The sequence below is a fragment of the Pteronotus mesoamericanus genome, unplaced genomic scaffold (genome assembly GCF_021234165.1).
Source record: "Pteronotus mesoamericanus isolate MK-2021 breed Mesoamerican mustached bat unplaced genomic scaffold, CSHL_Meso_final contig_94, whole genome shotgun sequence".
NCBI lineage: Eukaryota > Metazoa > Chordata > Mammalia > Chiroptera > Mormoopidae > Pteronotus > Pteronotus mesoamericanus.
In genome coordinates this window covers 46,239,895-46,267,676 of record NW_026555285.1, presented here as the reverse complement: position 1 = coordinate 46,267,676, position 27,782 = coordinate 46,239,895, and the positions used below count along the sequence as shown (strand labels likewise).

Genomic DNA, 27,782 nt, shown 5'->3' with positions numbered 1-27,782 from the left:
ACACTGCTGTCTGTGTCCATATGTTCTTTAACTCTCATTTTTTTCTATTTTGGTCAACCCCTCCAGCCCCTACAAGGCACTCCCCCACCTCCCCATCCCCTGCAGAGCTGTCAGCCTGCTCTCCATCTACGAGTCTGTCTCTATTTCGCTTGTTAGTTCAGTTTGGTCATTAGAGTCCACATACGAGTGAAATGATATGGTACTTGTCTTTCTCAATGGCTTATTTCATTTAGCATAATGTTCTCCAGGTCCATCCATGCTGCTCCAAGGGTAAAATTTTCTTTTTAATGGCGGAATAATATTCCATTGCATAAATGTACCATAGCTGTTTTATTCACTCATCTATTGATGGGCACTTGGGCTGCTTCCTAATCTTGGCTGTTATAAACAGTGTCGCAATGAACACAGGGGTGCAAGTATTCTTTTGAATTAGTGTTCTGGGTTTCTTCTGATAAATTCCCAGAAGTGGAATCACTGGCAGTTCCATTTTTAATTTTTTGAGGTAACTCCATACTGCTTTCTACAGTGGCTGCATGAGTCTGCATTCCCACCAACAGTGCACGAGGGTTTTCCTTTCTCCACATCTTTGCCATCTCTTCCTATTTGTTGATTTATTAATGACAGCCATTCTGACAGGTATGAGGTGATATCTTACTGTGGTTATGATACGCATTTCTCTGATGATTAGTGATGTTAAACATCTTTTCATATGTCTGTTGGCCATGTGTATGTCCTCTTTGGAGAAGTGTCTCTTTAGGTCCTTTGCCCATTTCTTAATTGGGTTGTTTGCTTATTATGGTGTTGAGTTTTAAAATTTCTTTTAAATTTTAGATATTAACTCTGATAAGATATAACAGCAAATATGTTCTCCCATTCAATGGGTTGTCTTATCGTTTTGTTGATGGTTTCCTTTGCTGTGCAAAAACTTTTTGACATAGTCCCATTTGTTTGTTTTTTTCTTTTGTTTCCTTTGCCCAAGGAGATATATCAGAAAATATGTTGCTATGAGAAAGGTCCAAGATTTTACTGCCTATATTACTTCTAGGATTTTTATGGTATTGAGTTTAACACTTAAGTATTTAATCCATTTGGAGTTTATTCTTGTGTGTGGCATACGAAGGTGGTCTAGTTTCATTTTTTTGTACATATCTGTCCAATTTTCCCAATACCATTTATTGAATAGACTGTCTTTAACCCATTATATGTTTTTGCCTACTTTGTCAAATATTAATTGACTATAAAGCTGTGGGTTTATTTCTGGGCTGTCTATTCAGTTCCACTGATCTATGTGTCTGTTTTTATGCCAGTACCATGCTGTTTTGATTACTATGGCCTTGTAGTATAGTTTGATATTAGGTAGCATGATTCCTCTAACTTTGTTCTTCTTTCTCAAGACTGCCATTGCTATTTGGGGTCTCTTGTGGTTCCATATATATTTTTGGAATATGTGTTCTAGTTCTTTGAAATATGCCATTGGTATCTCAAGATTTGCACTGAATCTGTAGATTGCTTTGGGTAATATGGATGTTAATTCTTCCTATCCATGAACGTGGTATATGCTTCCACTTGTTTGTATCTTCTTTAACTTCTTTCTTCAGTGTGTTATACTTTTCCAAGTACGGTCTTTTACATTCTTGGTTAAATTTATTCCTAGGTATTTTATCCTTTTTGATGCAATTTTGAATGGGAATTGTTTTCTTAATTTCCCCTTCTGATAGTTCATTATTGGATATTAATTTTGTATCCTGCTTCTTTACTAAATTCATTTATCAGTTCTAGCAGGGTTTTTTTTTTTTTTAATATTTAGGGTTCTCTCTCTATAGTATCATGCCATCTGCAAATAATGACAGTTTTACTTCTTCCTTTCCAATTTAGATGCTTTTTTATTCTTGTCCTATTGCTGTGGCTAGGACTTCTAGTACTATGTTGAATAATAATGGCAAAAGTGAACATCCCTGCCTTGTTCCTGATCTTAAGAAGAACACATAGTTTTTGCCCATTAAGTATGATGTTGCCTGTGGGTTTGCCATATATGTCCTTTATTATGTTGAGGTATGTACCCTCTATTCCTACTTTTCTCAGAGTTTTTATCATTAATGCATGCTGAATTTTTATTAAATGCTTTTTTTGCTTCTATTGATAGGGTCATTTGGTTTTTATCCTTCATTTTGTTTATGTAGTACGTCATGTTTACTGATATGCAGATATTGTACCAACCCTACACCCCCAGACTAAATCCCATTTGGGCATGGTGCATGATTTTTTTAACATACTGTTGTGTTCAGTTTGCTAATATTTATTGAGGAATTTAGCATCCATGTTCATCTGGGATATTGGCCTATAATAATCTTTCTTTGAGGTGCCTTTATTTGGTTTGGAATGAGGATAATGCTGGCCTTGTGTACTGAGCTTGGGAATCTTCCCTCCCCTTGTATTGGGTAAATCTGCAAAGACTCTGGTGCAGACCTATGTGACTGTGACTGGCCCTGGACAACCTGTTTGGAATTATCAGTGATCCACAGGTTGCAGCTCCACTTGCTGGGCCAGGGTGCATGCAAAGAGGCTTTTTTTTTCCTTTAAAGAAATCTTTAAGTTGTTTTGACTGGGGTGGGGGTGCTAGAGTCATCTTGAATCTAGACCTGTCTTCACACACATGCCTCACAATGTCCACTAGGGAGTTAGGCACAGGGTGATCATGCAGTCAGTAACGTCTGCAAAGTGTGATGTACTTTCAGGAAACATAATCTTGATCAGTTCACAAGAGGAAAGGTAATTTTGTTGTTATTGTAGGTAAACGTGACACCCCAAGTTAGCTGACAGGTATATTCTATCATATGCAGGTGCATTCTATCATATACATTCTATCAACCTATAATAACGTGGTTTAAAGTTTGTTGGATCAAAACCTGTGTGAATTTTAACCCCAACTTGGACTGTTAGATATCTCGCTTAGGAATAGTTAGATCAATTTGTTCTTGCCTTCTTTCTCATTTAGTCATTCACTCACACATTTCTCAAGCAATTAATAGGTACCAGGCACTGGGGAGACGAGGAAGCTGGTACCACCAAGGACTGTGGAAGTTCACTTACGTAGGCTCTGGTGTGCAGAGTGCACTCTTGTAGTTGTGCGTGCGTGACCTGCACAAGCACAGGCAGTGGTCCTCTCAAGGACCATAAGCCACAAATGAGAACTTTAGGATTTAGTTGGGAAACACAGAGGTAAAAAAGAAAATTCAATCTGATATGTACCGATAGGAAATGTAATAGCAGTAGCTTAGGCAGGAGCTGTATTCTAAAGTCATCATGAAATAAAAATTATGTGCAGACAATATTACCATGGAAAATTCCTTGAATTTCCCATATAGTACTGAAGGCACTGACTTGCAGCACCACAGCCAGATAGATGTTCCTTTGATTGAACACTTGGTGAAAAAACAGGCTTGCTTCATGGCTGTGTTATAAAAGAATAGTCTTGTAGAATTAAACACTAGACACCCTCCTCCCACTGCCCAGACCCTTCCTTTCACTCCACAAGTAGATTCTGAGAACTCAAGCAGCTTTTGGAACCAAGTCTTGGTGCTCCCATGATCACAGAGCAGAACAGAATGGTGGGTGGCGTTACTTAACCTCCCCCCACCCCCTCTGGCTGAGCACATGTCCCCAAATTTGCACGAGTTGAGTATGAGAACTATGCAATTCCGATTTACTATCACATGACGAAGGAAGGAGAAACTTTTTCTCCAGGGGGCTTGGGAGAAGCTCTCTGGAGGAGCCAGCACGTGACTGGACCTTGAAAGGTAAACATCTCACTTATAATTGCCTGCAGTGTGGGAGAGCACGCTGTGGGACGGGGAAAGACTGTTTATGAAGGCACCGAAATGTGCAAAAACACAAGCATATTTAGCGGGGTGTGGTGAGTAATTCTGAAACACAGCGGTAGGTGCAGCAGGAATACAGGGATCGGAGCCAACTTGTACAGGGCTTCTGCTCAGTTTGGTAGCGTAAGTGGCAATGGAGAGTTTTAATAGAGGGATGTCAGGATCGAGTTGGGGGAGAGTAACCACGGGCAAAGTAAGAAAACAGAAGGCAAGTGAAGAGCCTAGACAAGAGATAACGAGGACTTGGCAGTGCGGGCGGTTGCATCGCTGGCCCTAGTCCTTTATCCTGCCCTGTCTCCTTGCTCTCTGCCCTGTGACTTTGTTGCCCCTCCCACTAAGCAGATGAAGTGTGATTCTCCACTCTGACTTGGGACTAGACCAGACACCTAGCTTGGCCAACAGAAAGAGACAAGAGTGACGTGTGTTTCGGCTTGCCTTCTTGTGTTTCCGACATTTCCATGAGAAAAACATGCTTGAGGCAGCCCACTGGCGCCAGGAAGGAGGGTGAGAGATACGAGGAGCAGAGGCATGCCAGCTGAGCACACCTGCATCAGCCAGCCCCTGACACCCAAAGATACATGGGATGAACCCCCCAGCTAAGCTTGGTCTACATCAGCTGCCCCAAAACACGTGGCAACTAATGACTGACTGCTGTTTTCAGCCACCATTTGCGGGGGGTTGTGACAGTGCAGCAGCATAGATGCAGGCAGCGTCACTGGATGTACGGAAGAGGCATGGATTCAGGAGCTATGTAGGAGGCACCCCTGACAGCCACGTGGCCTGGGGGTGGGGAGCAGAAAAAGTGGGGGAGAGAGTTCCAGCCCGAGCAACTGGTCTGATGTTGATGCTTAACGGAGCTGAGAAATACTGGAAGAAGGGCAAATTCGTGGGGGAAAGATAAGAAGTTCCATTCTGGCCACGCTGGCCTGAGGTGTCCGAATAACTTCCAGGAGAAAAGTCCCGTTGGCCACGGGACCTGCGTGTTGCTTAGGTGATGGGCTGAACTCAAAGATGGGCCAGTGACCTTTGGACCATGCTCCTGCCTCTATGCAGCTGTCTTATAAACGTAGGCTCCCATGTTCACTTGAATCAGGGAAAATTCATCCGGATGGCTTAAGAAACAATCCAAATTCATGGATTATTCTGTCCTTTTCTTTGCTTGCTCTCCCTGCTCACCTGGCCACGTTCTATTTTGTTGAGTGTCAGTAGCATCACTAGCTGCAAAAGTGCAGGAGAAACAGAAGTAGCGAAATGCCAACCACTGAAATTTCCCGTCGGACAGAACTCCAGTAAAGATAGGAGAAGATATCATAATCGCCTAAAATGCATATTTGGCTCTTCCATGGTGCCTTGGTCTCCCGACAGCGGAGACGTGTGACTTTGCTGACCATTAATGGATGCTCATGAGAGATGAGAAGGGGCAGAAAGGCCTTGAAAATCTGAGGATGAAATTTACTTGGGGAAATTACAGGTGATTTCTGTGACGGGGGAAAAGAACACACGTTGCGGAAAGAGTCTTCGGGGAAGGCAACTGTCAGACTGGCAGGCTGTCCTGTTAAGGTCCTGCCTCACACTCGGCGTGTGCGTGTGGCCACGCACCTGCAGGGACACCGTCAGCTAACACTTGTATGACCCTCGCTGTGGCGGGGGGGGGGTGGCACTTTCTTGGTGTTCTATGTGTATGAGCTCATGTGATCCTCACAGCAAGCCTAGAAGGGGCGGGTGCTATTATTGTCTCCATTTTAGAGAGCAGGAAATTGAGGCACGAAGAGGCGAAGCCACCTGCCCCGGTCACCCAGCATCCAACTTTGTGTGCACAGCCACCCACCGCTCCGCACCGCGGTGCGCCCACGCTCTCAGCTCTATCGGTGTCGTGGCAGAAGGAGCAGCTGTCCCTCTCCAGCCATCTCTGACCGCGCTGCTACCACTTCACCCGTCTGCGGCTCTCCTGCCTCCTTCTAACTGGCCAGCTTCTCGGCTGCCAGCCAACAGCTTCATGTCCTGGATGCCCATTTACATCTCCTTCTCCTGGCCCTGGGTGTCTGAGGAAGAGTGACCCAGAAACCACGTCCCCGATGGCGCATGCCCAGGTCTCTACACCTGAGCACTGCCTGCAGGGACCCTGAAACAGGCCAGTGCGGCAGGTGGGGTTAGCAGTGCTAGGAAGGTAGAAGCGTGCCGCAGAGGGAGCCTGCGAGCCACCTGGGCGTGAGGACCCTCTCAGTCTCCGAGACAGCGCGGCCAGGGTGCTCAGCACCAGACTGCCTCTACCAGCTGCACAAAGGTTTCCCAGAGAGCAGCCACAAAGGCCACGCTGAGCCTGCACGGCTGAGTGAACGTTCACAGCTTTGCTAGAGGGCAAGATGCCCAGGCTCAGAGCAGGGGGTGGGGCTGAGGGGCCCAAGCGCCCGCTCAGCACCCACGCGCCTGGGCAGCTCTGGGTGCGGCCCACTGGCCTGGCTCCAGAGCTCGCTCCCTCGGTGCTACAAGAACCAGGGAGAGGGTGATGGCCCAACTCCTACCCCGGACTCTGGAGGGAGGACGAGTGGTGGCGTTAGTCGCCCTCGTCACGGCCAGCGTGTGCCCACTGCCCGTGAGCCTGAAAAAAACGGGCCCAAAGAGCCGCAGAAGGCAGAGCCACGCCGTCATCGGCTGCTAGGGTTACACACACCCCAGAGAGAAAAGTCTGCCTCCATGGAGCTAGGCAGAAAACCAAGTATTTGAGGAGGAGAGAAAATGTGAATAATTAATTGTCAGGAAAAGCCTCTCTGCCTCCCTGGAGAAGCCGAGGCGCTGCGGCAGTGGGGACAGGCTCTGCCTTTATCGTATCTGTTACACGTCTTCCCCAAGGCCCCCGCGCAGCACCTGTTCAGGGAGGACGAGCCCCAGACCAGAACCGAACCGGGCCACGGACGGACCTCCTCGGAGCCGGTGGGAGGGTGGGAGCTGTCCCCACAGTATTGAAAAAGCGCTCAAATTAGTTTGTCCCAGAAGACAAGGAAGAGTCTTTCTTGTGTGGTTATAGACAACTAGACTTTTCCTTTCATCATGCAAAACAAAGACAACTTTAAGGCCTGCACAAGTTCAGGCCTTCTCTGAGGGAGAAAGTGTACTATCAACCTGAGTATTTGTTGTATTTTTTTCCTAATATTTCATCTCTCCTATACATGCCTTTTTGTTTCAAGTGTAACAGAACATAATTTAGACAATGACAACGATGTATTGAGCTCTTACTATCTGCAAGACATTGTCCTAAAAGCTTTACATATAGTATCTCATTTCATCTTTACGCCAACACCATGATAAAGGTGTTCTCCCATTTTGCAAGTGAACGTTAACCGGCTGGTCGGAGGCCGTTGAGGGTCTCCCTTCTCACGAGCGAACTTTCTCGCCCCGCAAGTCTGCCCTCCCTGTACTTGTCCTGTTGGTTTCCTGACCCGAACCTCAGGCTGCTCGGGTGGGCTCTCATGCTGTGACATCGCTTCTTCAGGCCACGTGGGTGGGAGCTCCTGCTGGGAATGGAGCCACCGGCACGCCTGGGCAGTACCCGGTAATCCCCGCCCCGCACGGACATCCTACGTTCGAGGCCGGTGGCGGGGACGAAGGTCCTTCTGCCAGCTGCCGCCCTGATGCTGGCCCATCCCGATGTGGCCTGCACTGGGACCCCCTGCTGCCATTCTCTGTGCCCGGGCTTCATGCCAGCCTTGCCTACAACACTACCTTCAACGGCCCGGTGCCTGCCAGACTGGCCCTCCTCCAAGGACTGGCAGGCGGGTGTGTCCCCAAAAGCACCTCCTTCCCAGCGGCCGGTGTATCTAATTGAGGGTCCCAATCTCTCATTCCAATGGGAAGGCCTTGCCAAGTCTCAGGATATAACAAGCTTAGACACCTCTTTCTAGAATTCATTCAGTTGCAATCGTTTATTTAATCAAAGGATGTTTATCATGAACCTATTATGTGCTGGGCACTGGAGGATACCGTGATGAGTGACAGAACCTCTGTCTTCCTAAAAGTTATAATCGAATGGGGGAGGGAGACAATAAACACACACACACACACGTAAACTGAAGTCAGGCAGCTAAGTGCAAGAGACACTGCACCGAACAAACCCGTGTTCAGCGGGCGTGGTAAGAGGTTTCCGAGGCCGCGGCCGTAATCATTTACCGTCAGCTGAATAAGTTCCCAAGGCGCAGTCAGTGCCGTTCAGAGCCGCAGCGGGCAAGGGTGGCTGCTTAAGACTGGGTTTTGAGAAGGGAGAGTTTTAGGGCCCAGATGAGGAGGGCAAATAGAGAGTAGCCTCAGGTAGGGAGAACCAGTCTGTTCTGTGGCCACTTCCTCCTGGCATTGTTCTGAGGATACAGACCCTCCAGAAATGTTATACTATCCTCAAAGTACCATTGGAAAGCTCCCAACATTTTCTAAGAGCAGTTCTTCAAGTATGATTATCATCTTTATTTGAAAGCAAATAGTCAATCATACGTGATGCACGTGTGGAAGAAAAACAGGATGCCCAGCTACGCATGGGCCTCCCCAGCCCCGTACCTTGTCCATTTTTTCTTAGGGGACGGGGGTTAAAAAGCAGCCACTGCCCCTCCCCACAAGGTCTCTTCTGCCACTGGCTTATACAGGCAGCTCACAGAGCAGAAGCTCAGGGTGAGTGTGAACAGCCTTTGCTCGGGGATCGATCCTACGGGCCAGCAGACAGGACGCGCATCCTCCAGACTCTATTCAGGGACCAAAAATAAGTACGGGCGCCTCAATTCTTGCCTCCTTCCTTCCTCTCCTTTGTCTTCCCTCCCCTCCTCTCTGTTCAGAGGATTTTCTAAGACATGCACAGCTTAGCGTCCCCGAGCTTCTGAAAAAGTCCGTGGAGACCACTCAGGCTGATTCTAGAGAGAAAAAAGATGCCCAGAGAGCGTCTGAGAGCTCGTGCTCCTTCCGGGCAGAGCTGGGACCGAGACCGAGGACACTAAGCCCCACACCGCTGCCCCTGTACTTTGTCTCGGGATGACCTCTCTTTTCTTCTCATCAGGGGCAGGTGGCACCAGGAAGCAGCCACCGCATTCTGAGGGAAGAGACGATGACACAGAGGGACTGGTGGTCTCGGGCGAGGCTTTCCTGACAGTCTTGGTAAGGACGCGAACCAACTGCGGACACGATGCCTTCCAACCTCGCTCCCCCACGGAGGAGGCTTTTCTGTCCCTCTGAACCCAGGAACGAATGGGTGAAAGGGCATCGCCTGAATGGGAAAGAACCACTGGCAAACAGGGGAAAATCCATTTCTTAACAGAGAATGGCGACAGCCAATGCTCGCACCCCCGTCGGGAATCGGGACTCGTTCAGAAACACGCCGCCGAGGGGAGAGGGGCGCCTGGGGGGCCGCGGAAGGACAACGAGATGCAGGAGCGGCTCCCGGACGGACACGTGGGGCTGGGACGGTCGCCCTCCGGGCCCTGCCGGCCACACGGAGGGCGCAGGCACCAAGCAGGCTGTGAGGGGAGACCGGCCCTGGCCCTGCATCCTTCAAGGTGGACACTAACCCTATTAGCTGTCTCCATACACCGTCCTCGGAATGAGGTTATATCGTTCGTGGGGAAAGGCTATGTTTCAAATCTACTTGGAAGATACTTCTATTATTGTAGTGCTGCTGAACCAATGTTTTAAAGGATAGATTTAAGACTCTAGACTTAAAAAAAAAAAATTTTTTTTTCTTTAGAAAGGGTCCACACTATTATCTTTCACTGACTCCTTAAGAGGCCTTCTCCTGAGTATAGGTGTGCCCAGGATTCATGTTCCTGGCTGGGAGGAAATGCAGGCCAGGTAACAACATAGTGGACACAGACAGCCAAGGGCCCACCTGTACCCACTCATCCCTTCTTCCTGTCCAGAACTGGGATGCGATGGCTATGCTAGAGGCAGCCGTTTTTTGACGCAGAGGCAACCCTGAGGATGGAAGCCAAAAGTCAAGGATGGTACGACAGAAAGACTGAAGGAGTTTTTTTTTTTACCACACCTGCACTGCTGCCTCCTCTGGACTTTTTATTTATTTATTTATTATTAGATGTTAGAGAAAAACCCCTACTTGTTCAAGTCTTTTTTTTTTCCTCTATTATTTGTAGCCAAACACATTTCCTAACTGAAATATGAAACACATTCTCACTTGCCAAGAGGGCCCAACATTGAAGAGTGAGGCAGAAATCACCAAATATTTAAAGAGGAAAGAAAGAGCAATAAAAGGCTATTGATCCCAGTTGCACGAAGAGAAATCCAATTCGGAGATCGCAATTAAAATAATGGAGAGGAAAACATCCCAAACCAAATTACCCATTTCCCTGCACAAGAGAGGTGCTTTGTTGTGACCCAAGAGGACTGATATGGAGAGCTACAAATTAAGCAAAGGCTTCTGGTAAGTGTTTTATACAAATCATTCTTTAAAAAAATATAGCCTCTGGGCAAAACTGAGTGGAACAAAAATGGCGGCACAGAGACAGAGTTCAAGAGAGCGCTCTCTGACTTCAGGAATGTGAAAGCTTCAGGGAGCCAGTGTGAAGCGCCGGAGCATCATTCTCATTACTACTAATGGTTCTTAATAACTAAAGGGCAATAGTGAGTCTCCAGTTGGCTGAAATAATCAGAAACTGCTCCTTGTAGTTAGGCTAATAATGAAATATAATTTGACACTAAATTACAATCTCAGATATACAGCATTCTGCACAGTCTCTTATTGCAAAGAAAAGTTAAGCCAGAACATCAGCAAACAGAATAACCCAATTAAATGTCTTTCCAACTGGGGACTATTGAGAATTAAGAGTTTAACGGGATAGTGAGATAGTAAATACTGAGTTGTTTTATCCTGATTAAAAAAAAAAAAATCAGGGCTTTATCATAAGACTCTTTTTTATCATAAGACTCTTATTTTAAAATAAGCGTTTAATCCGGTGAATGACTTTGGTTATTTACACAGCAATCTTACTCACTGGAAATAGTTCCTAGATCGAAGGTCTCATTTCCCATGAATAGATTCACACTTGTAACTTAGTATTTAATATAGATGCACCTTTTTCTATACTCAGAGTGCATTTATAAACGTGCTCTCACTCGTTTTTTCCCCATATACAATAATTACCTATGACATCTGAGGAACTGCGCCCAATGGATGAGTCGGGGCCATCCCTGGATCCAATTAATGTTCTCTGAGCTACTAGCTTTCAGGCAGCAGATACTTGGTGAGTGTTTGCTGAATGACTGGGTTGCCCCAGAGTCTTTAGAGGAGGTGTTTAGAGCGCTTGTGCTAATAAAGCCCGCGCTGGTCCCTCCAGGCGGAACTTCCGTGGGGAAGGCAGTGGTATCGCTGGCCCTGCAATCGGGGTGCAATCACAGCCTCCCGGGGAAGCCTCCACCGCCAGAGTTGGAGGGCGAGTCTTACTACTGAAGCGCAGGTCACACAGAAGCACGGGTCACACAGGTGGCCTTCCCCCCGTGCACAGATGGGACTGACCGCTGGGGGACTGGGAAGACAGCGGGGAAGGACATGTAAGCCGTACTTACTGCTCGTGGAGGACATGTGGCTGTAGTCAGACCTGAAACATAAAACCTTAGCATTAGTAGGATTAAACATTTTTTTTCTTATTCCAGATGGTTTCGCCAAGCTAGAATTTTAAAGTCAGGGGCAAGGAGCATTTAACTGGTAAAGAAACGCTGCGAATGAAAAACTACCGCGTTAAGCATTGCTTGTGCAACGTAAGAGTTATGTCTGAATTTGAAAGCAGAACTGTGAAGGCACTTTCGAAACCAGGGGTCCTTTGGTTCCGGACAAGAGGGCAGAGTGCGTGGATGTTGCACTCACCTCCTCCTGCAACCACATTGAAATTACAACCAAATCTTAGAACAATCGATTTAATAACCACCTGAGAAATAGCTGAACAGAAAACCTGCAACTAAGGATATAAAGAACTCACACAGAGACTGGTAGGAAAGATGCAAAGGGGGCTGCCCCGCTGCACCCACATGTGGTGGCTGACCATCTGAAGGGGTGTCTCAGCTGCAAGATGCTCCCTTATGAGAGAGGGGTCTCAGCCTGACACCAGGTCCCCAGCTGGGAACACCCCTGCCGGGAGAGTAGCTCACGTAACATCTGGCTGTGAGAATCGCCCAGCGGGATCCCATCCCTTTGGGTGAACAGGAAGGCTGCTGAAAGCCCAGGCATCCTCTTAAACACACAAACTCACTCATTTGCAGGGCACTCACCGTGGTCTCCGTGAAGGGACAGCAGCCTGGGGAGTCCCAGAGACACACAGGGAAGACCTGAGTTCTGTGGCTCCAGGGCGAGGGCTGGAGGGATGACCAAGACTGTCCGTGTGTTGAGCCCTCCCTGCACACAGCCTCCTCTGAGTCTACGCGGGCCCGCTGACATCTGCGAGCTCCACCCTGATGACTCCCTGAAACACTGCCCTGTCCGACTCGCCCACGGCCCCAGGCTGTCTCAGTGCCAACCAGCCTGGGCTTGCACTGCAGTCTTTCTTAGGAAACTCTCCAGGAATTCCGTCAAGCTCCAGGTGTGCCAGAAACCTTCAGGGAAAGACTGAGTTGGGTGGCTTCAGGGCGAGGGCTGGCGGGATGACGTCCGTTGGCCCTGTGTGGAGCCCACGCCCCGCACACATCTACGTCAGCCCGGTAAACTCCACTAGCTCCACCCTGATGACTCCTCGAGACCCCACACCAACCACAAGCGTCTCCAGGCCACGAGTGGGTGGCATCAGACCTTGGTGTACCGTGAGCCTTTTGCTGAGCAGCTTGGCCCAGCGCTTCAACCAAATCTGAACCCGTATTAGCTTGGTGAATGCTCCCCTCTCCACCCTGCTGACTCCCTGAGGCCCTGCCTCACCCAACCTGCATGTTGCCTGAAGCTCTTTCAGCGGCTGGGCCTTACAGGCACCTGGACATTGGTGCCAGGTTTTGGGATGCCTTGGGTCTTTTGCTCACCTGCTCCAGGCCTGGAACTGGTGGCAGCCAGCCTCAGATTTGGTGGCCCCTCTCACATGACCCCAGGCCCAGCACAGGCAGCTATCAGCTGTGGATCACATCATAGCTCATAACAGGTGTCTGACATTGAGCTGCGCCGAAGTCCCTCCCAAGAGACCCCAGAACCAACACACAGGCGGCCAGAGTGTGTTCAGAACACAACAGACCGCCACCCAATCAGCTTCCCAAGTGACACACCCAAAGAGGGGGTCTCAGCAGGCCCCAGTCCCCATTGGGGCAAATCTCGTCCCATGGAATCGGCCTCTGCAAAACAGCTCACACCCTGTGGTCGTGGCCAGTCCTCACAGCCAGCCAGCCTGACAGCCTGAGGGTCAAACCCACCCACTACTGCATCAACAGCAGTCAAGGCTCACCTACAAGAGGAGGGAACAGGCAAACCACGAAAGCAACACTCGGAGAGCACCTGGCTCAGGTGATCGGGGAGGCTGCATCTCTGGTCCCCATAGAAAGCCTGCTACATAAGGTCACCCTGCCAAGATGGGGAGACAGAGCAGATCTCCCTAATGCATAGAAATGATCACAGAAAAACAGCCAAAATGAGGAAACAAAGAAACAGGTCCTCAATGAAAAAACGGGGCAAAACTTCAGAAAAAGAACTAAAAATGGAGACAAGCAATCTACCAGATACAGAGTTCAAAACACTGGTTATAAGGGTGTTTAAAAAACTTAAATAACTGATGAGCTCAGAACTTCACAAAAGATACAGTAAGCCTAAAAAAGGCAATAGAAACTGGAAAAGAAAAAAAGAGAATAGTTAGCAATGAAGAATACAATAACTGAAATGAAGGGTACACTAGAAGAAGTCAACAGCACATTAGATGAATCAGAGGATCAAATCAGTGAGTTGGAAGAAAAGGTAGCCGAAAACACCAAATTATAACAGCAAAAACATTTTTTTTTAAATGAGAATAGTTTAAGGGATATTGGGACAACACCAAGTGTAACAACATTTGTATCATAGGGATATCAGAAGGAGAAGAGAGAGAGCAAGGAATGGGAACCTATTTTTTAAAAAATAAGTGAAAATTTCCTTAACCTGTCCAAAAAAAGACATGGAAGTCTAAAAGTGCAGAGAATCCCAAACAAGATGAACCCAAAGAGGTCCATACGAAGATGCATCATTATTAAGATGCCAAAGGTTAAAACAAAGAGAGAATCTTAAAAGCAGCAAAAAAAGACAATTAGTTACCTAGAAGAAAGCTCCCATGGCCTGTTGCTGATTTCTCAACAGAAACATTTCAGGCCAAAAGGGATTGGCATGATATATTCAAAGTGATGAAAAGCAAGGACCTACAACCAAGACTACTCTATCCTGCAAGGCTGTGATTTAAAACTGAAGGAGAGAAAAAGAGCTCCGCAGACAACAAAAGCTACAGGAGCTCATTGCCATCACACCAATATTACAATAAAAGTTAAAGGGACGCCTTGAAGAAGGAGGAGGAGGAGGAGGAGGAGAAGAAGAAGAAGAAGGGAAGGGGATGGGGAAAGAGAAGAAAAGAAAAAAAAGGAAAAACATAATTATATAGAACAAAACTGCAATAAATACATGCCTATTAATGATCGCTTTAAAATATAAATGGCTTAAATGTTCTAGTCAAAAAACACAGGGGAGCACAATGGATTAAAAAAATAGGTCCATATACAAAGCTCTCTACGAGAGACCCACATCAGAATGAAAGACACACAGGGACTGGGAGTGAAGGGATGGAAAAGGTAATGCATGCAAATGAAAACAAAGCCAAAGCTGGGGTAGTAATACCTACATCAGAAAAAGTGGACTTTAAAACAAAGTCTATAATAAGAGACAAAGAAAAACATTACATAATGATAAAGGGATCACTTTGACAAGAGGATATAATCCTTGTAAATATTTATGCACCCAGCGTAGGAGCAACTAAATATATGAAGCGAATAGTAATAAACATACAGGGAGAGACGGACAGTAACAGAATCACAGTGGAAGACTCCCACACCTCATTGACACCCATGGCTGGGCCTTCCAGACATAAAATCAAAAAGGAAACAGTGGCCTTAAATGACACACTAGGCCAGATAGATTTAATTAATATTTTTAGAGCATTTCACCTTAAAGCATCAGAATATACATTCTTTTTAAGTGGTCATGGGACATTTTTGAGGACAGACCACATTTTAGGTCATAAAACCAATCTCAATAAACGTAAGAAGACTGAAATAATATCCAGCATCTTCTCTGACCACAATGTTATGAAACTAGAAATCAATTATAAGGAAAAAAAGACCTGAAAAACACACACACGGAGGCTAAATAACATGTTATAAAACAAAAAATGGGTTAACAATGACATCAAGGAAAAAATCAAAAGCTACCTTGAAACAAATGAAAATGGAAACCAAATGACCTAAAATTTATGGACGCAGCAAAAGCAGTCCAAAGGGGGAAATTCATAGCATTACAGGCCTACCTCAAGAACCCAAAATTATCTCAAATAAACAATTTCACATTACACCTACAGGAACTAGAAAAAAGTAAAAACAAACAAAGCTCAAAGTGAGTCAAAGGAAGAAAATAATAAAATTCACGGCAAAAATTTTAAAAAAGTCTAAAAAAGAAAAACAGCACAAAAGAGCAATAAAACCAAGAGTTGCTTTATTTTTTTTTAAAAGATAAACAGGATTGAGAAACTTTTAACCACATTCATCAAGATACAAATAGAGAGGTTCCGATTAAATACATTCAGAAATTTAATAGAAGAAATGACAACTGACTCCAGAGGAATACAAAAGAAAATACTACAAGCACTTATATGCCAACAAATTGGACAATCAAAAAGAAATGGATAAATTCCTAGAAACATACATTTTTCCAAGACTGAATCAAGAAAAATCAGAAAATCTGAACAGATCCGTTACTACCAATGAAATCAATCATGATTCAAAAAACTCCAATAAGCAAAAGTCCTAGACCAGATGGCTTCACAGGTCAATTTTACCAAACATTCAAAGAAGAATTAACACCTCTCCTTTTCAAACTATTTTAAGAAATCTGAGAGGAGAGAAAGCTCCCAAGGTCATAGGAGGCCAGCGTTACTATGACACCAAAACCAGATGAAGACAGTACAAAGAAAGAAAATTATAGGCCAATATACTTGATGAACAAAGAGGCAAAAATCCACAGCAAAATATTAGAAAGCCAAATTCAACAGTGCATTAAAAAGATCATATGACACGATCAAGTGGGATTTATTCCTGAGATGCAAGGTTGGTTCGTTATTGGCAAATCAACTACCACGAAAAACCACATAAACAAAATGAAGGCTAAAAATAACAAAATCATATCAATACATGTAGACAAAGCAATTGAAAAAATGCAATGTGCATTTAAGATAAAAACTCTCAGCAAAGTGGGAATAGAGGGAAGATACCACAACATAATAAAGGCCATGTACACAAATCGACAGCTTACATCATTCTCAACAGTGAAAATCTAAAATAATTTTCTTTAAGATCAGGAAAAAGGATGCCCACTTTTACCTCTTTCATTCAACATAGTATCCATAGTCCTAGCCACAGCAATCAGGCTAAAATAGGAAGTAAAAGGCATCCAAATTGGAAAGGAAGAAGTAAAACTATTATTATTTGCAGACCTGATACTGTATATAAAGAACCCTAAAAATTCCACCAAAAATAGAATTCAGTAAAATAGCAGGATATAAAATAAATACCCATAAATCAGTTTCATATTTATATACCAATAATGAAGTCTCAGAAAGGGAAACTAAGAAGACAATCCCATTTACCCCTGCATCCAAAACAAATTCCTAGAAATAAATTTAACCAGGGAGGTAAAAGACCTGTAGTCAGAAAATTATAAGTCACTGAAGAAAGAACCTGAAGAAGATACAAATAAATGGAAGCATATACCATGTTCATGGATAGGAAGAATTAACATGGTTAATATGCCCATACTATCCAAAGCAATCTACAGATTCAATGCCATCCCTATCAAAATACCAATGGCATTTTTCACAGAACTAGAACATATAATTCTAAAATTTACATGGAAACACAAAAGACCCCATTATCCATATCAATCAAAACAGCATGATACTAGTATAAAATCAAACACATACATCAATGGGACAGAATAGAATGTCCAGAAATAAACCCATGCCTACATGGCAATTAATATATAATAAAGGAGGCAATAACATACAATGGGGTACAGACAGTCTATCCAATAAACAGTGCTAGGAAAATTGGACAGATACATGCAAAACATTGAAACTAGACCAACTTCTTATACTACATATAGGAATAAACTCAAAACTGATTAAAGATTTAAATGTAAGACCCAAAGCCATGAAGCTCCTAGGAGGAACATAATCAGTAAACTCTCTGACATTTCTCTTTCCAATATTTTTTCTGATTTATCTCCTTGGTTAAGGGAAAATAAATAAATAAATAAATAAATAAATAGGACTAAGTCAAACTATGAAGTTTTTGTACTGTAAAAAAAACCACCAACAAAACGAAAAGGCAGCTCATTGAAAAGAACATAATTCACTTATGATACATCCAATAAGGGGTTAATATCCAAGTTCATAAAGAACTCATACAACTCAACACCAACCCCCGCCTCCCAAACAATCCAATTAAAAAATGGGCAAAGAATGTGAATAGACACTTCTCCGAAGAGGACATACAGATGGCCGATAGACATATGAAAAGATGCTCAGCGAATCATCAGGGCAATGCAAATTAAAACCAGAATGAGCTATCACCGCACACCTGTCCTAACAGCTGTCTTCAATAAATCAACAAACAACAAGTGCTGGAGAGGATGCGGAGAAAGGGGACCCTCATGCACTGCGGTGAGATTGCGGACTGGTGCAACCACTGTGGAAAACAGTGTGGTGGTTTCTCAAAAAATTAAAACTAGAACTACCTTTGACCCAGCAGTTCCACTTCTGGATATATATTCCAAGAAATCAAAAATACTAATTGAAAAGATATATACATCCCTATGTTCACTGCAGTGTTATTTACAATAGTCAAGATATGAAAGCAGCACAAGTGCTTGTCAATAGATGAGTGGAAAGAGAAGATGTAGTGCATATATACAATGGAATATTACTGGGCTATAGAAAGTATGAAACCTTACCATTTGCAACAACATGGATGGACCTAGAAGGTATTCTGTGAAGTGAAAAAAGTGAGACGGAGAAAGACAAATACCAAATGATTTCACTTATATGTGTAATCCAAAGAACAAAATAAATGAACAAACAAAACAGAAACAGACTCAGAGGTACAGAGAACAAACTGATGGCTGCCAGATCGGAGGTGGATGAGGAGGCTGGGCGTCAAAGGTGAAGGGATTAAGAAATCAGACTGGCGGCTGTAAGACAGTCACGGGGACCTCAAGTACAACACAGGGGCTGCAGTCAATAATGTCGTAATAATCAGGTATGGTGCCAGGTGGGTACTAGACTTACAGGCGGATGTGTGGAGGGGAATCACTTCGTAAATTATATAACTGTCTAACCGCTATGCTTTACACCGGAAACTAATATAATATTGAATGTCAACTGTAATGGGGGGGGGGCGGGGGGAAGAAATCAGGGGTCCTTCCTATCGGCTCTGTGACCCTCCCAGACTGGAAATCTGTTGAGTCCTGGGCCATCTAAATTTGCTGGCAAATTTTTGAATGGACGTTTATGTTACTGCGGACAAGTCTCGCAAATTTTCAACAGATTCTCAAAGGTGTCATCGCTCCCCAGAAGTTTAAATCACTGCAAATGATCACCTTTCAACGGCGATCGCCACATCAGGAACAAATGACTCTGTGCACAGAAGTGGCGGGCCCTTGGGGGCGTGAGTGGGGACCTTGGCCGTGAGGGCTTCCACATTCAAGGTCTGGCCAGCCATCAGGAAACAATTTCATCTCCACCTAAGAACCGACTCTGCTGGACAGTAGAGTAACAGGATGTAGGTCGCGATGGGGAAAGGGAAAGGCAGGGTTAGGGCCCTGGTGCAATTAGCCATCAGTTCCTGTGCTAAGGAATCAGCTGCTGGCATTCAGCCTCTGTGCAAATGGGCACGTGGCCAAGGATCCGCTAGCTTCTGCCCTTACTTGTGTGGCTGTTAAGCCCTCCCTCCCTGGCAACTTTTTTGGTATAGAAGCTATTCGTTTCCTCCAGCATCTCAAAGTTGTTCCCAGTTGGAAATTAATCTCTCAGGCACATAGGGATTTAATTTGCTAAGGTGGTGGTTAGGGGACATAGTTATGCAAATTAGCAGTTAATTATGTTTAACTTTATAGATAGGCACTCCTTTTATTTACTAGTCTCACAGTGCCTTTCTTGAATCATCCAATTTTCACTCCTGAGTTCCTTAGCATTTTAGAAGAGCATACTTCTTTTAAAAAACATAAAAAGCATGCCTCTCACTAGTTAAAATCACCTATATCTCTCACACAAAATGATGAACTGACTTGCTGGTAGGGGAAGAAAATGGAAGAAAAACAGCATGTTTTCTTTTTTCAAGTGAAGTACTTCAGTAGTCACAGAATCACTGAATTCTAAACTGGAACAAGAACAAACTACTAACACTTGCATATCCCTTCCTATATTACCAACTGGGTTCTCCTAGATCTAACCCAATTTTTTATATCACGGATTAGGGCACTAAGATGATACTATTTGTAAGGAGAACAGGAGGTGAGGAATAATAAGGAGCTGCACTGTGTGCGCGGAGCGGTGGCGAGGAAGAAATGAGAAGGTAGAGGAATTGGCGGGGCATGGCGACATGCTGGCCAGGGGAAATGCAAGGGAAAGGAGGGTCAAGATCAGGAACATCCTGAAGCCCAGGGTCTGTAACCCCAGTGTGGGTGCACAGCGTGTTTTCTGGAATCAGACAGGATATAAACAAGCTTTAGGACAACACTTAGAAACATTACATTATAAAAATGCAATGACGCACAACAAACATCCAGTGCAGGAGGTGCAACAGCAAAACAATTCCATTACGACACGATCATCTTAAGACGGCCGGACTTTACAGAGATTGCATGACAATTCCAATGCAATGCTCACCAAGAATGTGCGATAGGACTATTTACTTTATTATTAAAAATTTGTTAGTTTTTCCCAGCTAGGGTTTTCCAAATACCCCTGAGGCAGATGGGTTTCACCTATGCATACATTTTGAAGGCCTGAATATGGATGGAAATGTACTTATAATGAAATTTACCTATGAAACACATTCTAAGACTCCCAAGGGCAACAGCAGTATTTTAGGACAGGTGCTAGCATAACTAACACCCCTGCCAGGAATCTCCCCTATTTCTTGTGACTAAAGGCAGAGCCCGGCTGTGGCCTGCCACTCCTCCCAACCCTCCCCCCCAAGCCCCCCTGCTCCAATTCCCGCCCCATGACAGCAGCCAAACTCTGCAAAGTACAAACTTGATGTCGCTCTCTGGATGGAGTTCAGGCTTGATACTACACAGCACACACCCCTCTTCCGTCACCGATGGCCCCTGCGCTGCTCTGCAGTCTCCTCCGTCGCCCCATCTTCCATCCCTGTCCACTATCACAGCAGAAATCAACAGAAAGTCACCGCTCATGCGCTTTCCAGCCTCTGATCCTGCTGATGTGATTTGTACACAGTTGCTGCAATGATGGAGATACGATTTTAAACTGCTCTTGTCACTAGACAGTATCAGAACAGGTTGCTGCCTCATTCCTAGCACTAAAACTTTAGAGAAAGTGATGTACTATAATGTATTCAACCCTTTCCCTTTTGCTGGCTCTACGATTGTTCCTGATTATTCACTTTTGCAAAGCACACGGGGATGCGATATTTCTACCTATAGCTTGATACTTACTTTTTTTTCCTTAGAAAAATTATCATGAGGGGGAACAGGGACTAAGACAAGGTGTGAACCTTTTTATAGCTCTCAGTATACAGTCCAAATAACCCAAAATGGTTATTTACTGGAAGCACTGCTAGTAAAACACCATATAGCTTCAAACAACTCTGTGCATACGTAGTAGGTTCAAACAGTTTCAGGCTCTGGTGGGGCATGTCCTCCGCGGCTTGTTTAGTGGAGGAGGGAACAGCGATAAGGTACCTGTCTTGGGAACCTGTTTATGGTCTCATATCCTAAGAATTTACCCAGCTGGTTCTGCATAAGACCTTCCACTCTGCCGGCACGAAGCATGAAAGGTGAATCATGAATTTCAGGATGAAAATATTATAAGTGGAATAATACAAGGTTTATATATTTTCACACACCTGACACATACAGTGGACAGATTTCCAAACAGTTCATTTACTTAGTATCTGTGCCAATGATGAACAGAAGGTTAGGGGCAGTCCCTTGACTATATTTTAATTATAATTGTACATAAAGGGATCACACACTATTTAGAAGGGCCTGCACTTGAGAGTTTACCACCGTCAGCTGCCATAGGGGTACAACGAATACCTCCCTAGAGTCTGTATTCCTGGAAAATCTTGGCATAGGAATTGACTTGGGAATTTCAGTTAAATTGATCTTGACATTTCCGTAACTTATCAGCTCGATGCCTCCTCTGTTAACTCAGCCCATTGAACTAGATGCCATGGTAACTTAGAGTTAACTAGCTCTGCTTTGAACATGGGGATGATGAAGAACCCAACAGATCAGCTTGCCTTCTATGTAACACTCCTGCTTTTATCCGCTTTAACCCTGTCCCATTTTAAAACGTATTCCCGCTGTTGTTTCCCATCCACCTGTTCATAAACTTTAGACTTGTGAATTGCGACCCCCTCACTCACGGTGAAGTATCAGGGGGAAGCCACCCAAAGATCAAGAGCACAGTGCGACCTGCGGGGGAGGCCCCTTGTGGCCGCCTTACAAAGTCAGAGACCGAAAGGAACCACACAGGACAGGCCGGACATGAAAATTCCTAGCTAACAGCGAGTCACGAAAGGTAATCATGTGCTACGCCTGCAGCTTCCTTGACAAAGATCTTACCTCTGAAATAGTCTATTATAGTCTTTGTGCGTCTGAGACAACGTACCTTTCAAAGGTCAGAGTGATTTTCTTTCCCAGGCCCCTGGAAGGCACCTCCGGCGGCCGGCGGGAGCCACCTGTGACCTCCTTCCCCGCACACCATCGCTCTGCGCTGGGAAGTTTCCCTGGCCCGTAGCCCCCAGTGAGAAGAAGTACGTGTTTCTCCTTTTTGCTTTTGACCCAGTCCCAGAGATTTCCCCGCTTGGCTTTCTCCAGCCCCCTCATTGAGCTCCAGTGAAGTCCCTGTTGCCGTCCTGAGGTCTCCTCCTTTGATTCTAACGTATAAAATAAGCTGCAGAACTGCCAGTCTCCCGAGCATTTTTTCAATCTGCTGAGAGTCTGCTTCCTGGCAATTGTCATCATTTGGCTCAAAAAGACTCTTGCAAGGCTTCTCTTAGGCTGGCTGTTCTCTTGTTGACAGACCCTATATTTTCAGAAGCTCAGGCACAGCTGGCCCTGCAGTCGAAGTCCATTAATGCCAGATCAAACTTTTAAATGAAAATAATCCATCAAGTAGAGTCATATTGGAAAGAATGGCTTACAGGCCAAATATAAATATAAAGCATTGTCTTCTTCTGTGTCTTTAATTTGGGTTTACAACATTGCCTGTCCCTATATTAAGAGATTCTATTTTTTTTAAGATTTTATTTATCTATTTTTAGAGAGGAGGGAAGGGAGGGAGGAAGAGAGGGAGAGAAACATCAATGTGTCGTCGCCTCTTGTGTACCCACTACTGGGGGCCTGGCCCACAACCCAGGCCTGTGCCCTGACTGGGAATTGAACTGGCGATCCTTTGGTTCCCAGGCCAGCACTCAATCCACTGAGCCACATCAGCCAGGGCAGGGATTCTGTATTTTTTTTAAGATGGTTTATCACCATCAGTAGCTGACTTGCCAGCTTCTTCAGATCAGAAGGGCAGCAGGGGGCAGTGCTGGACCACAGAGGCCTGTCAGCCTAGCCAGGGGAGAGAAGGGCTTGGTTGGGAGGTTGACCCATCAGAGCACACTGAATTTTGGGAAGTGAATTAGGCGTTCTGAGAAAGCAGCTGGTCCATCCCACACCTGGAACTGACAGAACCCAGAGGAAGGAAGGGATGCTCTCTGGCCTACCTGGCAAATGCAGAGGCCAGTGGTGATGCCAGCCCCACAGCCAGGTTCCAGAAAACAGCCTGGAGCCAGACAGCAGCCAGGAACAAGCTAAGCTACTTGGGTGACCGCTCAGCAGCTGCCTGTGGGTCCCAAGGATGGTCCTCTAAGTGGGAACAGGAACTCTGTGCTCTGTCTTTCGTCCTGGTCTTGCTGAAGGCAGCTGGGTTTTGTCTGGGTGTTGCAGAGGAGACGGGCTTTGAGACAGAAGCCAGTCATCCTCCCAGACCATGCAATATTCAAATAAACACCTTCCTCCTTTCTCACCAGCCTCTGCCTCTAGAGTTTGCCTTTTGGAGGTGGCAGGCAGCCCAACCCCACTTGGGTTCAGTGACAGGCTTAAGGGACTACTCTGCTTGGCTGTGCTGTCTGAGTCACATATTATAAGGAAGTTCCTGGCTTCCTTTCTGGCCAATGGGCTAACAATACCCATCCTGTTCATCCAATCAGAACTTCTCTATAAGGAGCAATCAGGATGCGTAATGTCGACCAATAGGGTCTGTGCGATTCAGATCAATCATAAGTGAATAAATTTAGATACCTTGTGTACCAAAAAAAAATGGACCTAATTGGGAAGGGCAGGAACTTCCTCTATACAAGTCAGCTTCCACTGTCTCAGAGGGGCACATGAATTGTTGCTATCTGAATCTGTTTCTGCCAGGCTGCAGCTCCTTTTGCTCAAATAAATGCTTTTTATTCTTCACGACAGTCTAAAATTAACTTTGTTTTACTCTAGGAATAGTCCCTCTCCCCCAAGCCTTGGTGACCCCAAATACCTACCATCTCTCTCTGCCTGCCTGTGCTTTGCTACTTGAGCACTGCCACAGGGAAATAAATAGCAAGGTAGACTTGACTCAACTGGGTGCTCACTCAACACTACCCAACAATTACATCAAACCTCCATTCTCCTGGGGAGGGAGGGCTGCATTTTTATCAAAGGGAAACCCATACTCCCCTCTCTCCTGCTTGTTGTAAGAGGGGAGAAGTCACCTCTCTTATCCAAAGCCAATCCATCCACGGGGTGGTCTGACATCTCCCTGCCTCCACCTTTTCAGACAGCTGACATTATAGACCCTCAGGATATCTTTATCCTTTCCCGTTTACAGAATCCTTTCTGTGTGTATTTATTGCCCCATTACTGCCTACGTTTAGGAAATCCTTCCCTTACCCCACTCTCCAAATCACACCACCTTTTATTTGGGTTCACCTTTAATGTTGTCGACAATTGGTCGACATTATGCATCCTGATTGGTGGTTATGGAGAAATTCTGACTGGACAGACAGGGCAGGTATTAGCACATTGGTCTTAGAGGAAACCAGGAACTTCCTTCTAGTACTTGACGCAGACAGCAGAGCCAGGCAGAGGAGTTCAGTAAGCCCATCTCCACCCTCACTGCCACATCCTCCCTTCCCTTCCCCTCGTTACCTCCATTTACAAAGACCACACTTCACGCTCCTTGTCTTGGTTTCCAGGCAGTGCAGCCGATCTCTGTTGCCTTTCTCCTCTTGGCTTCTGGGATACCACCGTCTTCCTGCCCCCCGCCCCCCGCATGCGTACTTTTTCTCGGGCTCCTTTACTGTCTTAACCTTATGTTTAAGACTCGCCTTAAATAGTACCTGCTTCATAAAGTCGTTGAAAGATTAAATGAGTTCATGAAATATGTGAAGGCTCAGAGCAGCAGCTGGCGCATAGTGCATGCTAGGTTGCATCTAGTGAGCTTCCTCTCTGCTCCCATGCCTTCGACTGCTACTTTTAGGCTGACCATTCCCCAGTGTGATGTCAACGTGTGGACCTGCTCTCTGAGCTCTGGCTCTTCATCCCTCCGTGGACATCTCCCAATACCGCAAATGCGACAGGTTGAAAATGCACCTTCTCCCACCCTGCCCAAACTTGGTTTAAAGCGGATCACAGGCTACTTCCAGCATCTGATGAAAAATCAGTCTCTTCTCATAAAAACGCACAAATGACATCGTTTGCATACAACTTGAAACAAGTCATGGATCCCCAAATTCAGTATCCCCTGTCTTCACGAATGCTATCACCACTTGAGCAGAGCCTTAAAGGAGGAGTCGAGTTTCACCGGGCGGACAGGCACAGGAGGGGGAGAAGGGCATGGCCGGCAGAGAGGTCAGCTTGACAAAGGCAAGCAGGAGAAAGAAACACCCTGCCGATGTGGCCCAAAGCAGGGCGCAGGGGAGACCTGCCAAGAAACAAGGCCAGAGGGGGAGGGACGCCAGAGCATCAGGGCTCATAGGCCGGGCTGAGAGCTTTGCCTTTTATAGCCGACAGAGCCGCTAACAGTTTGAACGGGAGAGACACGTGATCAGATTGTGCTTTAAGTAGCATGATAGCAAACAGGTATCAAGCGCTTTCTCTGCTTTTTATGCACAAGCTCAAGAGCGAGCTATATGGAAGCCAAAGGGGGCGAGAGAGGGCGAGCTCTGCAAAAGCAGGGAAACCGTGAAGAGCTTTTTGATAACTAGACTTCAGGGGGTCTGTGACTATGTGGCAGATACCAGACCGAAATGCACACAAAGGAACTTTTATTTAAATGCAGGCCACTTTACTGGTCCCTTTAACTTAAGGCTGCCCCTGAGGCCATAAGAATTCTTTAAACATTTCTGTCCAGTTACAACTGCACACTTTTGGGGCAGGCAGAGACGGGAAGCTTCGGTATCAGCAAGCCCCTCCCAGGAGTCCCGGCAGCTGGATGCTGCTCTTTGGGGTCCTGGGGTGATGCACCTGCGTGGAGGGGGTCACGGATTCCTCTCCACCCACTTCTCCTAGAGAGAGGCCTTGGGAAAAAATATTTGTTTTGGGTAAGCTTTGCAAATTGGGGGGTGGGGGGGGGAAGCACGAGTCAGTGCTTTAACTCAGCTGAAAATGACTTGGTTAATTTTGTTGCTTTCTCCTATTCCTGTCCCTCTAACTAAAGGCAGGAGGGGAGAGAAGCCAAGGATCTTCAATTAAAGTTGATAAATGCCACATAGACAAAGTGTGGGGAAAAGCAAGGGAGTTCAGTATTTTTGGAATCAGGTGATCCTGCTGGAATGTCCCCGGGGTCTGTAGGGAACCAGAGATGCCCCCAAGTTTGGATAACAGGGAAAGGACACTCTGGGGCAAGTGTTTGGGCACAGTGTCCAGATTTGGGGTAACCCGGCAATGGAGCTGCCCGGATGGGTGGGGCTGGGCTGGCAGGAGGGGCTGCGCACGGAGCCTTTCCCGGGTCAGGTCAGAACCCTGGCTCCATACTGGGCTGGACCCTCTTCCGGCCCCCGCCCTGTTTGTTAACCCCTGAGATTAGTCCCCAACCTTCCAGGATCAAGGCTTTCTGTCTGGGCAGCTCCAGCCCTCCCCCAGGGTTACTCCGGATAGGAAAGGATGCCCACCCTTTCCTCCTGGGTCAGTACCCGCATCCTGGACATATCCTGGATGTGGCGCTGACTCTGCACAGGGAAATTCTAGAGAGATAGGGGCTGGGTGGAAGCTTTTACAAGGACGCTCTCCTCCTAAAAGACATTCAGACGACTGGTTTTGTTGGGAGAAGGCTAATTAGTCTCCGAAGGCTTAGGGTAACTGAATCGCTGAAGTGAAAAGAGCATTTCTTTAGCTATGTCTTCATCCCACCTGTACCCAAGGCAAACGGTTCAGGTGGGGCAGGTACACAAGGTGAGAAAGTTCGGCGGAGAGGAGGGCTCAGCAAGCACAGTAAAGCCTTACAATGAAAAATGCCAACTTAGATGACTTCTGAAAGACTTTCGGGTGCCGGGTGCCCTACCCTCTTTCCCTCATCCCGGATCCCCCATCCGGACTCCAGGGGGCTCCGGAGCCACAAGCAGAAAGTCCTCGTGGAAGGTCGAAACAGGTGCAAGAGCATCGCTTGTCTCTCTAACAATGATCTCAGGGGGACACTGCATTTGCCCGGCGCGCCACAGCGTCTTAGTGATAACGGAGGGCAGGAGGGGACTCGTGTGGGGGGGTACTCTGAATCTTGTCTCCCCACCTCCCCCGCCACCCGGGGTGGGCCCGTCCTGCCCCGGGTAGCCATGGACCACGCGACTCTGCGCTCAGAGCCTGCCTGGGAGGCAGCGGGCCCACCACAGCCCCTCCGACTTCCCCCGGGTGGCCAGCGGGACTGGCAGCCCTGGCCGCCCTGTTCAGCCGCAGCGCCTCCTCTCCGCCGCGGGGTTCAGGAAGGTCCGGGCCAGAGAGGAACCACGGCGCAACTCGGAGAGCGCCCCCCACCCAGACCTCGGTCCGGCTTACCCTCCGGTCTCGGCGCCGGAGTCCACACAGTCGTCCTCCTCCTCTCCGCCTCCCGCCTTGGGGTCCATGGCGCGCTCCACGCCGCGCTCTGCTCGCAGGCGCCGGCGTGACCTGGGACGCGCTCCCTCCGGGCCGCCCAGCTCAGAGCAGCCCGAGCTGGCCGGCGTCCCCGCCAGCGTCTCCCGGTCTCCGCTCGGGCAAACAACTCCCACGCCGCCCGCCTTCCCCTGCGCCGCGCCCTCTCCTGGCCACGCGTGGCCTGGCACCGTCAGCCGCTTCAACCCCGCCCCGCCCCTCGCCGCTCGGCGTGTGAGCGTGGGCGCGCGAGGGTGTGTGCGTGCGCCAGAGGGGGTGTGCACGGGGTGTGCACGGGGTGTGAGCCTGTGCGCGCTGTGTGTGCCTGTGCAAGG

The 27,782-nt window shown here is 46.6% G+C and overlaps 1 protein-coding gene across 1 annotated transcript in view; it reads right to left on the bottom strand.

Moving 5' to 3' along the window:
- The window catches only part of FAM124A (family with sequence similarity 124 member A), a 51,225-nt gene extending 23,785 nt beyond the window's left edge, over window positions 1-27,440 (bottom strand). The window contains exons 1-2 of the mRNA XM_054586644.1: window positions 27,373-27,440; window positions 11,427-11,458 (exon numbers count right to left, since the gene is read on the bottom strand). Of these exons, the coding sequence (XP_054442619.1) occupies window positions 11,427-11,458; window positions 27,373-27,440 (100 nt within the window). The remainder of the gene's footprint in view (window positions 1-11,426; window positions 11,459-27,372) is intronic.
- Window positions 27,441-27,782: the final 342 nt, after the last annotated feature.